The 17,081-nt window shown below is 32.5% G+C and overlaps 1 protein-coding gene across 1 annotated transcript in view; it reads right to left on the bottom strand.

Annotated features, from left to right (window-relative positions):
• Window positions 1-15,942, bottom strand: part of LOC127854562 (multiple epidermal growth factor-like domains protein 10) — a 70,621-nt gene extending 54,679 nt beyond the window's left edge. The window contains exon 1 of the mRNA XM_052389626.1: window positions 15,741-15,942. Within this exon, the coding sequence (XP_052245586.1) occupies window positions 15,741-15,807 (67 nt within the window). The 5' untranslated portion in view covers window positions 15,808-15,942. The remainder of the gene's footprint in view (window positions 1-15,740) is intronic.
• Window positions 15,943-17,081: the final 1,139 nt, after the last annotated feature.

The raw sequence follows: 17,081 nt of genomic DNA, 5'->3' as shown, positions 1-17,081 counted from the left end.
TTCAAAATTAGACCGTTATATATCAATTCGACATGTGCATGGGAATGGCTGCGTTTTTGTTGCTTATATGGAGGATTCGTTGATTAATGTGATATTGTATGTGCATTCACGAATTTTGATACGCCAATCGATGCGCAGGATAATAGAGCTTTCTATTGAGTCAGTAGAAGAACATGAACAAGTGTTACTTTATCCGTAAGACACGTTTACAATTCTGAATGGTATTCGTAAAAATAAGCGACATATTGAGAGGTATTCGTGTATGGTTTATCAAGTGTTGAATAAGAAAAAATATTCAGTATTGCATCATTCCAAAAATGCTAAGTTTAAAGCTTGTAAAAAACTTTAATAAGTCATTGACCGTGGATAATATTAACCTAAGAGGAATAATATTAACATAGTTGGTATTTATCCAAATGATCCACATATTATTAACAACTGACAAAATGACTCGTAGGCATCGTTTTAACTCGTTATATCATATGTCTCATCATACGCATAGTGTACACGTTGGAAGAATACAAAACTACTGGTATAATATCCATTAAAACATTAGATAACGCAGTACTAAATGCGCTTACAAGAAATATACTGGTTAGGTGGAAATAACTGTGTATTTCCCGCTCTGAATGTTTGGTTTTTTAAAGACATTAATGTCGTACAGATACTGTGAACATTTGGTTAAAATTAGGACGACACAGGTAACCCGTTTAACGGTTAGTCTATGGAAACGACAAGTTAACTGGTCACAGTTAAGAACCAAACGCTGGTGCCTACCAACGACACGAATCAATAACGTGTCAATAAACCCAGTCATAAAGCAAAACACCAGTACATTTAACGTTACAAACAGGGGATAAGTTTTGATAATTGGCACTATTGTTTTGTTTATCGCGAAAATTTAACTTGCAAACTTTGAGAAATGTGGCTATTATCGTAGTTCGACAAAATTATTTAACTCGCGATAAAAATCAATCAGTTGTGACTTTAGTCGGCTATTTTTATATTTTGTTAAAGCAAATCTCGTTCATCGCAAAAATAAAGTGTGTAGAAATAACAATTGTATCAAGATCATTCGTTGTCATAATCGTGACTTGTTAATGTCGTTTTTGCTCTATCTTAATTAAATAGAATTACTAGTAATTTACGCCATCAACGATACCAACACCACCGTCTGATGCAAGTTTGAATTAAGAAATCAATTTAGTTACAAAGCAATAATCATACATTTTATAATACATTTTTATCAAGAGACTGGTATGGCTGCTTATGAAATGAACGAAAACGATCATAAATAACTTTTGTGTTTAAAGAGAGTACATGTTCTAGCCAAAATAACGTTGTTTAAACTATACTAAACATATTTAAATTGTTCAATTAACCGGTAAATAGCCGGTGACAAAAAAAAGGATTACACGTTAATTTGTTTTGTAACCTGTTGAATCTATATTTAATGTGAAAAATACATATGTAATAATTTCATTAATATGTAGTTCACTTTTGCTCATTATAATTAACGTCTTAAGTTAGAAAATACCAGTTCCTTATTCGGATTGAATAATGAATAAGGAACTGGTTCCTTTTTCCTTATTCAACCGAGAACAAAAAACTGGGTCATCAATAACTAAAACTCATGAGAACTTATTGGAATTTAATATAATCAATATCGAACCTACATATACAATGAATATTCATTTGATACTTGTTTTAATTATATCTATTTATTTTTAGCACGATTGCATTTAATTCCTGGGGCGGTTATTGAGACACCAAAGTCAGTTCTTGGGAAGAACCAGTACTGGTTGTAGATAAGATAAGCTCTTGAAAACACTTTCTGAACGGGGATCGAACCATGGACATACTGATCACTAGGCGGACACATTATCCACTTAGCAACAAAGAACGTTTTGAAGACTACGTTTATCAACAAACCTTGAAATAATAATATTATAAAGCTGTTTTATTTAAATATAATGCAGTATTATTAATGTAAATGCCGAGACGAAAACATATATTTGAACACATGACTTCGTAACTGATATTTAGATTAGCTCTTAACTGTTTCCGAAAATCATACATGTTCAAACATTTGATTTCGTAGCCTGATATAACATTGCCTCTGAACTGTTGCCAAATACAATACATGTTCAAACATTTGCTTTCGTAACGTTATATAACATATATTCTGAATTGTTTCCAAATACTATACATGTTCAAACATTTGATTTCGTAACCTGATATAATATTGCCTCTGAACTGTTTCCAAATACAATACATGTTCAAACATTTGCTTTCGTAACGTAATAGAACATAGAATCTGAATTGTTTTCGAATACTATACATGTTCAAAGGTTTGATTTCGTAATCTGATATAAAATTCACTGAATTGTGTCTGGATATTCCTGAAATACAATACAATAATTTATACAAGAAAAATTGATAATATAATAAAATAGCTATTATTGTAATTGTCGTTATCATCATAATCATAAACATTACACAAGTTCAAATAAGAATAATAAGTTGGAATCATACCCATGCCTTTGCAATTATTCAGAAAAAAAAGCAAAATAAAAAAAGAAGTTGTTGCTAGTGTTAACATTCTGCCCAACTTACGTTACGCTATTTTCAATTGAATGTATATGTATCAACCCACGTCTACATGTATACATGAACATCCTATTTGAAATGTGAAATACAAGATACTTACAAAAGATATTATGTGATTGGTTTTGAGGCTATTGAGATAGCGAACGTGCGTGACTGCAAAACCGTATCATTGAAAGGGTCAACACGATATTGGTTTGATGCAATATTAAGGAGTGTTACATTTAAAAAAATTAAATAATCATTTATTATCTAAAATCAGCATTTGAGTGTTAAGTAACCCAGTCCTTATGCTTATTACCTCTTGAATTGTTGTCTAATCCACTTCAATTACAATAATTCCTTTTTATAAACTATTACGTATTAGTTATGAATAAAGTGTTAAAAGGCGATTGGAGGTAAAAATAGGGAACTATCAGTTGAATAGATCAGCCTGTACCTTAATTTTATTGATTAATAACAACTATAAGATCTACTGCTATGCACGTTCTTTAACTTTTTATTCAACAAGTACTTATCCGGATACGTGATCTGTAGGTGTCAAGAATTATCGAGGAATTACACTTATTAGCATATTTTCTTATTAATATTTGTTAGAAACAATGACGTCCTTAATGTTTTCATTTTGGATTCAAAAGGAAAAAAGCTTGTATTATAATTCTAAGTGCTTTAATTAATAAAGTACAGTATCACGACAAGCGACAACTTTTGTGTGCCTTTGTAGATTTTAAAAACGATTTTGACCTTATACAAATAAATGGAATTTTATAAAAACGTTAGCAACACAATGTTTCATCCAATTTTGTAAACATGAAACATTTTACATGCCAAATAACAAACCTCTAAACCATGCGGTTTCAGAGATTTATCACAATATACATATGAGTAAAATAAGCTACCTCAATAGCGCAGCAAATGTCAACCCTAGAATTATGATTTGAACACACTTTGTAGACGACCAGCATACGATGCTCACACCAAATATTAAGACACTGACCTTGTGGTTTCGGAGATTTTCAATGAATTAACTATACCCGTCTTAAACATCCTGTGGCCCCTGTGCCTGGCCAGTTTAGATCCCAGTGGCATGATTTGGACGAACTTGGAAGAAAACACCATACATGCCAATTACCAAACCTCTCGGCCTTGCAGTTTCTCAGAAGTCTTTTTAGATTTTTCACAATAGACATATAAAGAAAGCAATAACCACAGAGCAGGGCGAATTTTGACCCAAGTTCATAATTTGAACACACTTTGTAGAAGACCTTCGTACAATGTGTCACACAACAAATATTTAACTCCTGAACCGTGCCTTTTCATAGAATATGTTTTGTTAATTTATTTACAAAACAAGTCTATATAAATCATGTCGCCCCAAGGACATGGCCAGTGTTTACCCACGGCATGATTTGAAAAAATTTAGTACAGGGTCACTAGACAATCGTCCGCACGAAATATTAAAGCCCTGACCTTGTTATTTAAAAGAAGATGTTTTAAGTTTTCTTTTTTTAAATTTATTTTTAGCTCTGACATGCATATGCTATTTAATGGCAGTATTTTATCAATTTTGAAAGAGTCACCGAATTATTATGTCTGTGATGTTTCGTTAAACTCTGTCTAGAGATTAAGAAGACGAAGATAACAGTTAAATCACCATCTCACGCACTGACAGACGATGGACATAATGGTATCCTTTAAGATCCCCATGACCACTATGTGCTTAGGTTAGCTAAACTCATCACCATGCAATGAATCAAAACTCTAAAATTAATTGTTCTCGGCTAAGCTATAAATTGACAGACACGTAAAAAAGTAGATTTTCCCTAATTAAGAAGACACCTAATTATGTTGATGCTTACATGATATAACAACTATTTCTTTTACTTTTTACAAATATAATGAGAACTATAGTTTTCTTATTTGTCTCTATGACCTTTATTTGTCAATGAGTATTGTATTAAAATACCCCATATATATCTTACTGATAGACAAAATTGTCTTTCATAGCAAAAAAATTGTTTGGATCAAATGTCGTCGTACAGTGCTTTTTTAATACTCATTTAGTAGTCCACTTAATAACCATCGACACAACCCCTTGTTTTGTGTTTTGTTCAGCAACAACTTCATATTTGAAGGAACGTGGGTTATTACGATGAAATTAGTATAAAGTGCACGAAAAATGGATTATGTGTTTGTTTAATTGTCTAGTTGCGTCTTTTGCCACATTCAGTAGTACTTCAGTCATATCACAACGTTCAGTTAACCAACTCGAATCTTTCCTGGGTTGGCTAGTTTTCCAGTACTCTGTACACGTACTTATGTCACTAACTGACAACTGTTGTGCTTGAATCACGGGTAGGGGAAGAATCGTAGAGAGGATTTTATGGCAATCAAGTTAAACATATTAAAGCATTAAACTACCCGTGTTCTTGTTATTTTCGTCTTGTATTTATTATATTTAATGAGTAATGTCAAACGGGGTTAAATGATAAAATATTGAAAGTTTGGATAACATGAGTACAACTTGTATTATTTTTATTACAAATATTTACTTACTTGGACTTGCACTGTATTAATTTAATTTAAATGAATTATTACACTATATCTCCTTAGTCACTCGTAAGTTAATTGTTGTGTAACATAAAATATAAAATATACATACAATAATAAAAAAAATACATACAATAATATAAATGCTTGTGTATACATTAAAATGATATAAAATACCAATTACTAATAGTTCAAACTTTGTGTCACTGTAATAACATATGAAACTTCTACTACTACGATGAAATAAGGTCCGAGATCGACTTCTGAGACACAATATCAGCCAAATCAGTTTTGCTAATGCAAATTTATACATATTAAGTGTCAGTTAATTTGCCGTGTATTTCATTTAGAAAACAATTGTGTAAACAGCAAATATTAAAATATGGGCTATAAGTTGTAGTAGCAGCCATTGTTTGAATACGTTTTTTGTCACTGTAAATGGTGGTGGTGGTGGTGGTGGTGGTGGTGGTGGTGGTGGTGGTGGTGGTGGTGGTGGTGGTGGTGGTGGTGGTGGTGGTGCTAGCAGAAGAAATAGTAGTAGAAGTAGTAGTAGTAGTAGTAGTAGTAGTAGTAGTAGTAGTAGTAGTAGTAGTAGTAGTAGTAGTAGTAGTAGTAGTAGTAGTAGTAGTAGTAGTAGTAGTAGTAGTAGTAGTAGTAGTAGTAGTAGTAGTAGTAGTAGTAGTAGTAGTAGTAGTAGTAGTAGTAGTAGTAGTAGTAGTAGTAGTAGTAGAGTAGTAGTAGAAGTAGTAGTAGTAGTAGTAGTAGTAGTAGTAATTGTAGTAGTAGTAGGTAGTAGTAGTAGTAGTAGTAGTAATAATAGAGTAGTAGTAGTAGTAGGTGGTGGTAGCAGAAGAAATAGTAGTAGTAGTAGTAGAAGTGGTAGTAGTAGTAGTAGTAGTAGTAGTAGTAGTAGTAGTAGTAGTAGTAGTAGTAGTAGTAGTAGTAGTAGTAGTAGTAGTAGTAGGTAGTAGTAGTAGTAGTAGTAGTAGTAGTAGTAGTAGTAGTAGTAGTAGTAGTAGTTGTCGTAGAGTAGTAGTAGAAGTAGTAGTAGTAGTAGTAGTAGTAGTAGAAGTAGTAGTAGTAGTAGTAGTAGTAGTAGTAGTAGTAGTAGTAGTAGTAGTAGTAGTAGTAGTAGTAGTAGTAGTAGTAGTAGTAGTAGTAGAAGTAGTAGTAGTAGCAGCAGCAGCAGCAGCAGCAGCAGTAGTAGTAGTAGTAGTAGTAGTAGTAGTAGTTGTAGTAGTATGCATTACAAAAATGCTGTTAGCCTTGCATTTGGTAAAATTTAAATATATTACAAGGGAGGCAAATCTGTAACAATAAATTTTAACTTATTGCATTTGTTTCCCCTGTAGTGTATTACCTCCCATGTCCTGCTTATATTTATATTAATCAACAAAATTAAACATTAACACAATATTTAATATACAAAATATACAACAAATCTCATATAATTCTAATATATCTCTGATAATATTTTTACTGATCCACTGTTTTTTACTAAAAGGATGATGTTTCATTGGACTGATAATTATAGATTTAGGATTACAGACCAGTTGCTTCAGTAATATTGTTCAGAGTTGTGCCCTGTTGGCCGCGTATGCATAAGTTGAATTATCATTCAAAAACCATTTTACTATTTCGAGTCACCGTGACCTTGACCTTTGACCTAGTGACCTCAAAATCAATAGGGGTCATCTGCGAGTCATGATCAATGTTCCTATGAAGTTTCATGATCCTAGGCCCAAGCGTACTTGAGTTATCATCCGGAAACCACCTGGTGGACGGACGTACCGACACCTGGTGGACGCACCGACCTACCGACATGAGCAAAGCAATATACCCCCTCTTCTTCGAAGGGGGGCATAATAAACATTAGGCGCAGAGTCTAGTTCTAAAGTGGAAAATAACTAAACCTTTTATATATCAATCTGCATGTAAAAATTGACTTTTATAATATTTAAACGGATTGTATTTAGAGAACTAAATAACGTTTCCTAATATATGAAACAATCAAATGGCGTATCGATGATATGCCTTGACGTGAAACTTAATGATATACATAATATGATATCAATTTCTTTTATACCCAATGATAAAATATGACATTCCTGCAGAGAAATAACAGCAGTGAAAAGAACAAATTGTTATTTTCACCGGTGAAAAGAACACCTTTTCGGAACTCCGTTTTCTATGTTTAGATTATCATTTATAAGTATATATATTTTTTCTATGATCACGAGTGAATTAAAATCGATATTTCACCGAATCCAACATTTTTTTTTATTTTATGCTTTTTCACCGTTTAGTTACATTGTAAATGAGTTTAACTGGAGAATTTCGCTGGTATAATTACGTTATTTCGTCACACTAATGACGTCATTTTGTGTTTTGAAATGTATTGCGGCACGCCACGGGACACTCTGGATCAGCAGACGATTTATTTCATAAATCAATCTCTGGGTTAATGGTCGCCATCTTTCGAACTACTTTCAAAAGTACAACAACAACAATAACAGTAGAAGACAATTTTAATTGCGAAAAGTTGAAAAATTGAGTACATGTGTCACGGTTGTTGAGTGAAATAGTGTTATTTTCAACTGTGTATGAAGCATGTGAACTGGTAGTGGAATAACCGAATTGTTGGTGGAAATGGAATTCAGAAATATATCTAATAATTCATCATCGTGTAGAATAATCATCAGCATCATTTCTGTGGAACATTGCACTATTAAAAAAACAAGTGTTTCATAGATATGGTGCTTTTGACATAGTTCACTAACCATCAAGACTGAAATGATTCATGCACACAGGTAAAGTAAATAATTGAATTTGTGCAGAATGTTTATTTTTTACAAATTGTTATTTAATTTGACCAATTTATTTTAGATTGATTGCACTGAAACTCAAAGTCTAAAGCTTAGTAAGACACTTAAGCCAGTTTTCTGAGAAGAAAAAATACTTGTTCAGAGTATAGCAGGCTCATGCGGCCTCTGGTTTATTTATTTGGCCTCGGCCCTTAACCTGGGTCGCTTTGATTTCAGGTGTTTAGCCCCCATATCAACAAGGCTCTCGACCATATATGTAGTTATTCATATTGTTTTAAAGATTTTGAGAACCCTCACTCGGTGCCAGTGGGGATAAAACAGGGACCTTCTTATAGCTAGATGAACGCATCAAATATGCCAGCAACACTTTATAATCAATAACTTTATAATTGATGATTCTGTTCTTTTAACTACATTACTCATTTACCAAAACAATGTGAAACACATTTTTATGCCCCCAAAAGAGGGCATATAGTGATCACACTGTCCGTCTGTCTATCCATCACACTTTGCATTTAGGTTTCGAAAAAATGCTCATAACTTCTATGTCGCTTCAGATGTAACATTCATATTTGGTATGCATGTGTATATGGGCAAGGCCTTCCCATACACACACAAATTTTGACCCCTTTGACCTTGAACTTAGGGTCGGCTTTTAGGTTTTGAAAAATGCTCATAACTTCTATTAAAGCGTTTATCGGGGGCGTATGTCATCCTACGGAGACAGCTCTTGTTTTTGCTACTGTCCTCTGCACAAACCATGATATATCTGCATATATGCCTCCAACCAAATCAGTAAAACTATTTGTCACTTAATTACAGTAAACTTATTGCATGTTAACTTTTCAACAATATATATATACATGTATATATAATTATATATAACAGATCTTGAAAAAAACTCACATCAAACTTCAAATTGTTTTAGTAAATTATAGGCTTTAATTGGTATTGTGACATTGACACCACTCATGCATGCGACTATACAATTATACAACTATGGAGCACATTATTTATGAGAAATTCCAATACATCAACATATCGTCTCAGATTTAAGGCAGATAATCTAGTGCTTTTTTGCTGCCATTTTTACTATTACACATTTTTTCATTTTATGTTATGATGCATTGATCTTGTTTCTAAATTAACCGAGCAATCATGTTAAACTTTTGAAGAAAGATGTTGTCTGATAAATATAGAAAATATAATCACTACAAAGTGAACAAAATTCAGTTGAATACTGTGACCAACAAAGATTTGCCAAAGAGCAATTCAGATCATGATTTAAATTAAATACAAGTAATATGAAAGTCTGCCTATTGGATCCCAGTTAAGACTTATTTGTCAAATCTGCACATTAATTTTCCCTTAGCCATGTAGAATTGGGGACTAAATACCATCAAGTCATGTAAAAAGGAGCAGGGTATAGCACGCTGCTATTGATCTCTTGATCTTTCACATGAATTTTACGGGTAATTTTCATACAACAATGATATTATGTAGTGTAATGATAAAGCATTATGAGCACAAATTATATCTCTTACTAGTGGTGCAAAAATCATTTAAGTGTCACATTTCAAAAGAAAATTTATATAAAAAGGTATTATTAATTGTTAAAACGTTATAAAAGGTTATTTCAATTCACTAAAGCATTTAAATACAAGAACAAGTGCATTTTATGTCCATTACAATACATGTAACAGTATTGGCATTGTATTTATCTGCATTTGATGTGCATTTAATACACTTAAAAATGCAGACAAGACACACTTCTAACAGAAACAAATGTATTTTTTTCTGCATTTTTCCAGCATTTATACTCTTCAAGTGTATTTTTTATCATCCCAAATACACTTTACCAGGAAAAAGGTATGTTAAAATGCATTTTTAGTTTGTTTTAAGTATATTTTCAAATGCATTAAGATACTCTTTTCTTTTGCAAAAAATGTTGAACAAAAACTTGAAAATATTTAATATACTAAAGTGTAGTAATAATTAAAGTTTTGTATGAGCATCAAAAACAGTGTCAAATTCATACCAGTGCCTATTTAGTAGCAGTAGGCCTTATATGGTCTACTTGTGGTAGAAATAATGCATTTTGTATAATACAACATACATAAATTAAAAAATATAGCTGCCCATACAGTTCAATACAATGTTCAATTAACTACACTATGCAAAGTTGAAATATGACATCAAGCTTGGAATAATCTTTTCAATAATGAATAATATGCTGTTTTAATTTATAAGTGAAATAGACACTTGCATATAAAAACTGATTTTAAATTAAAACTAAATGTTTAATTTGATTTTTAGCTCCACTGGCCAAAGGTCCTGTGTCCATCGTGCATCCATGCATAAACTTTTCCTTTAAACATCTTCTCCTAAACTACTGGTCCAATTCTGATGAAATTTCTAAGGAATGTTCCTGGGGTGTACCTCTTTCAAATTTGTTCAAATTATGCCCCTGGGGTCAAATTTGACTCTGCCCTGGGGGTCACAAAATTGAAAATTTGCTTAAATAAGGCCTATTTTGTGAAAACTTTCAAAATCTCCCGTCCATAACCATTGGGCCTAGGGCTATCAAATTTGGTATGTAGAGACATCTAATAGTCCTCTACCAAATTTGTTCAAATTATACCCCTGGGGTCAAATTTGACCCTGCCCCGGGGGTCACAAAATTGAACATATGCTTATATAGGGTATATTTTGTTAAAACTTTACAAATCTTCTCGTCCATAACCATTGGGCCTAGGGCTACCAAATTTGGTATGTAGTGGCATCTTATAGTCCTCTACCAAATTTGTTCAAATTATGCCCCTGGGGTCAAGTTTGACCCTGGCCCGAGGGTCACAAAATTGAACATATGCTTATATAAGGCCTATTTTGTGAAAACTTCAAAAAAATTCTTGTCAATAACAATCCGGCCTAGGGCTATCAAATTTGGTATATAGTGACATCTAATAGTCCTCTACCAAATTTGTTCAAATTTAATCCCTAGGGTCAAATTTGACCCTGCCCCGGGGGTCACAAAATTGAACATATGCTTATATAATTCCTATTTTGTGATAACTTAAAAAAAATCTTGTCCATAATCATTAGGCCTAGGGCTACACAATTTGGTATGTAGTGACATTGTATAGTCCTCTACTTAGTTTGTTCAAATTATGCCCCAGGGGTCAAATTTGACCCTGCCCTGGGGGCCACAAAATCAATTATATGCTTATATAGTGCCTATTTTGTGAAAATTTTAAAACTCTTCTTGTCCTTAACCATAAGGCATAGGGCTACCAAATTTGGTATGTAGTGACATGTTATAGTTCTCTACCAAGGTTGTTCAAATTATGCCCCTTGGGTCAAATTTGACCCTGCCCGGGGTCACAAAACTGAACATACGCTTATATGGGGCCTATTTTGTGAAAACTTTAAAAATCTTGTTGTCCATAACCATTGGGCCTAGGGCTACCAAATTTGGTATGTAGTGACATCTAATAAATCTCTACCAAATTTGTTCAAATAATGCCTCTGGGGTCAACTTTGACCCTGCCCCGGGGGGTCACAAAATTGAATAAACGCTTTTAAAGCACCTATTTTGTGAAATCTTTAAAAATCTTCTTGTCGAAAACCATTTGGACTATGGCTACCAAATTTGGTATGCAGTAACATCTTATAGTCCTCTAACAAGTTTGTTCAAATTATGCCCTTTGGGTCAAATTTGATCCTGACTCGCATGTCACAAAATTTAACATTATATACGCTTATATCTTTCTTATTTTGTGAAAACTTTAAAAATATTCTTGTCCTTAACTCTAGGACCTAGGGCTACCACATTTTGTATGTAGTGAGATATAGTAGTCCTCTACAAAGTTTTCTCAAATTATGCCCCTGGGATTAAATTTGACCCAGCCCAGAAGGTCACAAAAGTGTACATGTGCTTAAATAGGGCCTATATTTAAGTATTTGCACATGCAGAGAAATTTGTTTCAGCCTTTTTTTCAGCAGTGGAGTGATACAGGGCCATCATGGCCCTCTTGTTTAAATACTCAAAAAAATGACAGTGTTTATGCTTGCATGAATACAGTTTATAAATGCTGTCAGAATTAAAAAATATGCAATTACTATAAATACAAATGCCAGGGAAAAGTGCTTTTTGTACTAAAAAATTCAAATGAATATTACAATAATACATTTTGAATACTTTAGTATGTAATTAACAGTTTTTGTCTGAGAAAATCACTAAATTTTATATATTTATTCAAATTCACATAAATCATATTTCAAAAACACATCATTACTTCAAATCCTTTCACACAATACTGAAAAAAAATGCACAGTTTCTGATTGTTATTGATTCTTTATTAATTTATACATGTACCATTTTTTAATCTTGATGCATCCTCAATTGTATAATGCACATCTTAATCTGTTTTAACAATTATAATATAAAGATTAAGGCTAACTCAGTAAAATAATAATCCATGATTTCTGCAGTACTTGCAGACAAAATAGGGATACTGCTGTGATATTATCTATCTATCTAATGGGATATTAATTTGGCTTCAATAGAAAAAAATCAAAGCATACACATGTATAAAATGTGTATGTATATATTAGTTAAACTTAAATTGATTGACCATTGATAAAAGATATTATAATATATGTATGTATATATATATATATATATATATCCTTGTAAAACTAAAAATTAAATATGTATGTTTCTATTACATCATTTAGGACTTTTATTTTCAGACAAAGTAGAGTGAAGCTTAAAACAGTATCCAATTGTAACAGTCAATTTTGGGAAAATCAACCTTATAATTATATTCTGTGTTGGCCAATGTCATAATTGGTATAAAATGTATATTGAACTGGAAGTTTTCTTTATTTTAAATGATAACATTTGCTTGGTCAGCCATAATTGTCACAATCAAGTGGTCTTTTTACACTGTAGTTTTCTCACTGACTATGAGAATGAGCCACACAAAGTATCGTTGGGGAGATGAGTTGTCAATTTTATGTTTATCAGTCTTTCATAATCCAGTATACCTGTAAAAAGGGAATTTGTAACTAATAATCACACAATATACACAATTAAAATTGTATGCATTTAGATTTATTTAATACTGCACATTAATCATTTTCCAAAAATATGTAGCAACATTACATTATATAATGCTGCAATACTAAAGTAATTTACTAATTAAAGGTCGCTGATGTGTAATGGATGTGGTGTCCACCTAATGATCTGGAGGTCACTGGTTTGATCCCCAGTGTGGGAGCATTCTTAAGAAATCTCCAAGAGACACCCAAGTACTGGTTCTAGGCCCAGGAAACGAACTCAAGAGCATTTCACATACATGTACGTAGTTAGTACATTAAATTTAATCGAACTAAAAAAGGGTTAAAACTAACAACTGAAACCCTTATTAATACATTTTATTTTGAACCAAGCAAATGTGCAAATTCATTAAAAATAATGAGTAAAATTTAAAAATTCTACTTTAAAGTAATCATGATAATTTAGATCATTTTCAGAATATTTAATGATGATAATGATACAATTATATATTCCCTAAATGATAAAAATAAAACATGTAATGTTAATTTATGAAAAAAAAACGTTTTAATTTTATCAATATCATGGTAATTACAACTAGATACAGGCAATTAGATCAGAAACATGCATTAATTATATTAACCCATTCATGCCTAGCGTCCTGAAAAAAGGGACATTGCAAACAGCGTAGACCCAGATGAGACGCCGCATAATGCGGCGTCTCATCTGGGTCTGAGCTGTTTGCTTAAAGAAATTTCTGTAAGAAATATTCTAAATATAGAAATAAATATACCAGACACCCCTACTTTTGGAAATAAATTGATCCAATTAAGAAGGATGGGAGAGTCCACTGGGCATAAATGGGTTAATGAACAACCCAGACATTTGTAGTGATTTATGGTCACTATTTGATTAACGTTCTATACATGACCTGTCATAAAAGGTATTTTTTAGCCAGTACTACAATCGGCAATGATAGTCTGTATTGCATACATATTCCAACGTCTATTATCGATTCGCTTCCTCAAACTGAACAAATATTTAATGTTTACATCGCGAAACGTAATGCATCCAGTTTCACTTTCGGTTTGGTTGGTTTTGTAAACACCGTAATTTCATCTTAAAAATTGGATGATAGGGTGATTAAATAATAATGGAAAAGTAAATCACTTGGATAATAGGTCAAAATGCAACACAAATGAACGTTAATAGTGCTCTTAATATCAAAGTTTCGGTACAAAGTTTGGCGCTAGTTCAACGCGCATGTATACAGCCTCATAACAATAGACTGACAACCTTTTGGGTAGTAAAGTAGTAATACAAGGCAATATGGCGACCGTTAGCCACGAGGCCTATCTTACGGAGGAATCCGAGATAGCCGATGTATCACGATTGGCCACGGGAGAAACTCCGAGAAAGGGTTACTTTTCAGCGAATGGGAAACAGCTGTTAATTATTTTCTTGAAACAGGGGCATAAAAGAAACAGAAAATTTGTTCTTTTCAGTGTTAGATAGTTTGTTATTTCACTCGTGATGATAGAAATATAATATTTTAACGAGTGACTGCGCCACTCGTGAAAATAAATTTTCTATAATCACTCGTGAAATAACACACGATCTTACACTGACATGAACACATATCTTCTATATATTTATAAGTTAATACCATTAACATATGACGTTGTTAGTTTTGTTTATATATATGTATGGTTTCATCGAAATCCAGAGGCTTATTAAGACACTATCAAGGTCTGTTCTTGGGGAGAACCAGTACTGGTTGTAGATAAGCTAAGATCATGAGAACACTCAACAAGTAGGGATCGAACTTGGCACTTACTGATCGCTAAACGGACTCCTTATCCCCTAGGCCTCCAAGTGCTTTATAAAGTTTGCGTAAGGAGCCTCCGCACAATACTACAAAACCTTTTTATTTAAATAATTAAGTATCGTTCATATGAACGCCGGGACGAAAACATATCTGAACATATATGATTGTGTAATCGATATTATTATTATTTCTAAACTGTTTCTGAATACCATACATGTTCAAACATTTGATTTCGTAACCAGATATAACATTGACTCTGTATTATTGTCAAATACAATACATGCTCATACAATAAATATTCAAAATTTGATTTCGTAACCTAAAATAACATTGACAGCGAACCTTTTCCGAACAACTTTAATGTCAAAATTTGATTTCGTAACCACATATAACATTGCCTCTGCACTGTTTGAAAATAATTCTGAAATACTATACATAGAGAGGATATTTTTTGGATTTGGTGGATTTAATTCACGAGTGATCATAGAACACAATATATACGTAAAACATGTTCTATAATCACGAGTGGATTAAAATCGATACTGATACTCCACCAAATCCAACACATTTTCTTTTTATTTGATGCTCACAACTGATTATTTTTGTATTTTTGCTGAAATACTGACCCCATAACGTCGAAAACCGACGTCATTTCACAGTATAACAGTAAAAATTATCGATAATTTTCACTGTTAATTTTATCAGTTTTAATTTACTGATTTTTCTCTTAAAACCACCGGAAAGTATATAATACAATAGTTTATGCAATAAATAATAGATACTATAATAATATCAATCAGTATTAGTGTTAATATCATCATCTTAAAAATGTCACAAGTTCGAACAATAATCATGAATGTTGAAATCATACCTGCGCCTTTGCATGAATGCAGAAAAAATCCAAATAAAAACAAAGTAATCGTTTGAAGTGTATACATTCTGAGAACATTACATTCTGTTCTGGCGTAAATTACAAATAAATGTCTATTTATCAGCCCAAAACGTAATACACGTCAACATTCTATTTTAGCGAATTGTACACTTGATCATCCTGGTATAACAATAATATGTCAATTGGTCGTGAATTCGATAGATGGCGCATTTGTGTGACTTCAGAAATGTATTATTAAGAGGTTCAAAGGGATACTGTCTTAATTCATATTGCCGATATTTCAAATTCTAAGAAAACACATCTATGATCTAAAATAAGAATTTGAGTGTTTATTAACCCAGTCTGTCTACTACTTTCCCTTCGACCGTTGTCCTATCCACTTAAAGTACGTTAAGTACTCTTTTTAATTATTATAAACTCTCACTTATTAGTTATAGAAGAAGTCGTCTAGGCATTTGGAGTTTGAAAAAGGGAAAAAGTAGTGAAATTGATCTGTAATTTTATACGAGTGGGACATTGGTCACATCTATTAACAATATAAAGAAGTGAAACTCCAGCTGCTGGAGCAGTATTTAATTCTTATTATAAACAATTAGTTGGTCCTTTATTTAAGGCAAGTGACCGATTGTATTGTTCCAACATTGTTTATCAACGTTTAAATCAAAGACATATCGGTGTATTTCATGTTTCAATTCAATAAACACTTCCAATATACATACATTAAACAGTATCAATTATAATTATTGACTTAACATCCTGGAAAGATAAAATAAAGATCCGTCTTGACCATCAGATAATAGAAATATATAATTACGCATAACTTGAGATAGCGTCCAAAAATGATTGTATAAATTTGCAGAATCCTGTTCGAGCAATTGTACGATGACGGCCCCTGTTGATAAATATTAGGCTATTGTCGGAAGCACACGCCTAATGGAGTGGAAAATCAGAAACGCGTATCAGGTAGAACTTGTTTCTTTTGAGCTCCGGCAAATAACAATTTAACAATATTCGGTTTTAATGAATTGTTCCTTTTTTAATTGTCTGTCTGTTTTTTAATAAAAACTCTAAACACAAATTTTTGTTTGTGCGCTGATTATTATTGAAAATGTTTGTAACGCCGTCGCGAATAAAGACTTTTACCTAAAATGTGGGACACTCGCTGTTTAGCGCACGCTTAGTTTCAGTCATTTTGCCCCCCCCCCCCCCCGCCCTACAGATAAAAGTCAATTAATTTCCTGAACGAGTGTTTTTACAACCCTTTACACGTCCACTAGTAAAGGTAAACATTAAATTATTGTATCAAATGCATGTTTATGC

Source organism: Dreissena polymorpha, chromosome 13 (genome assembly GCF_020536995.1).
Source record: "Dreissena polymorpha isolate Duluth1 chromosome 13, UMN_Dpol_1.0, whole genome shotgun sequence".
In the NCBI taxonomy this organism is placed as follows: Eukaryota; Metazoa; Mollusca; class Bivalvia; order Myida; family Dreissenidae; genus Dreissena; species Dreissena polymorpha.
This window is presented reverse-complemented; position numbering and strand designations above follow the sequence as displayed.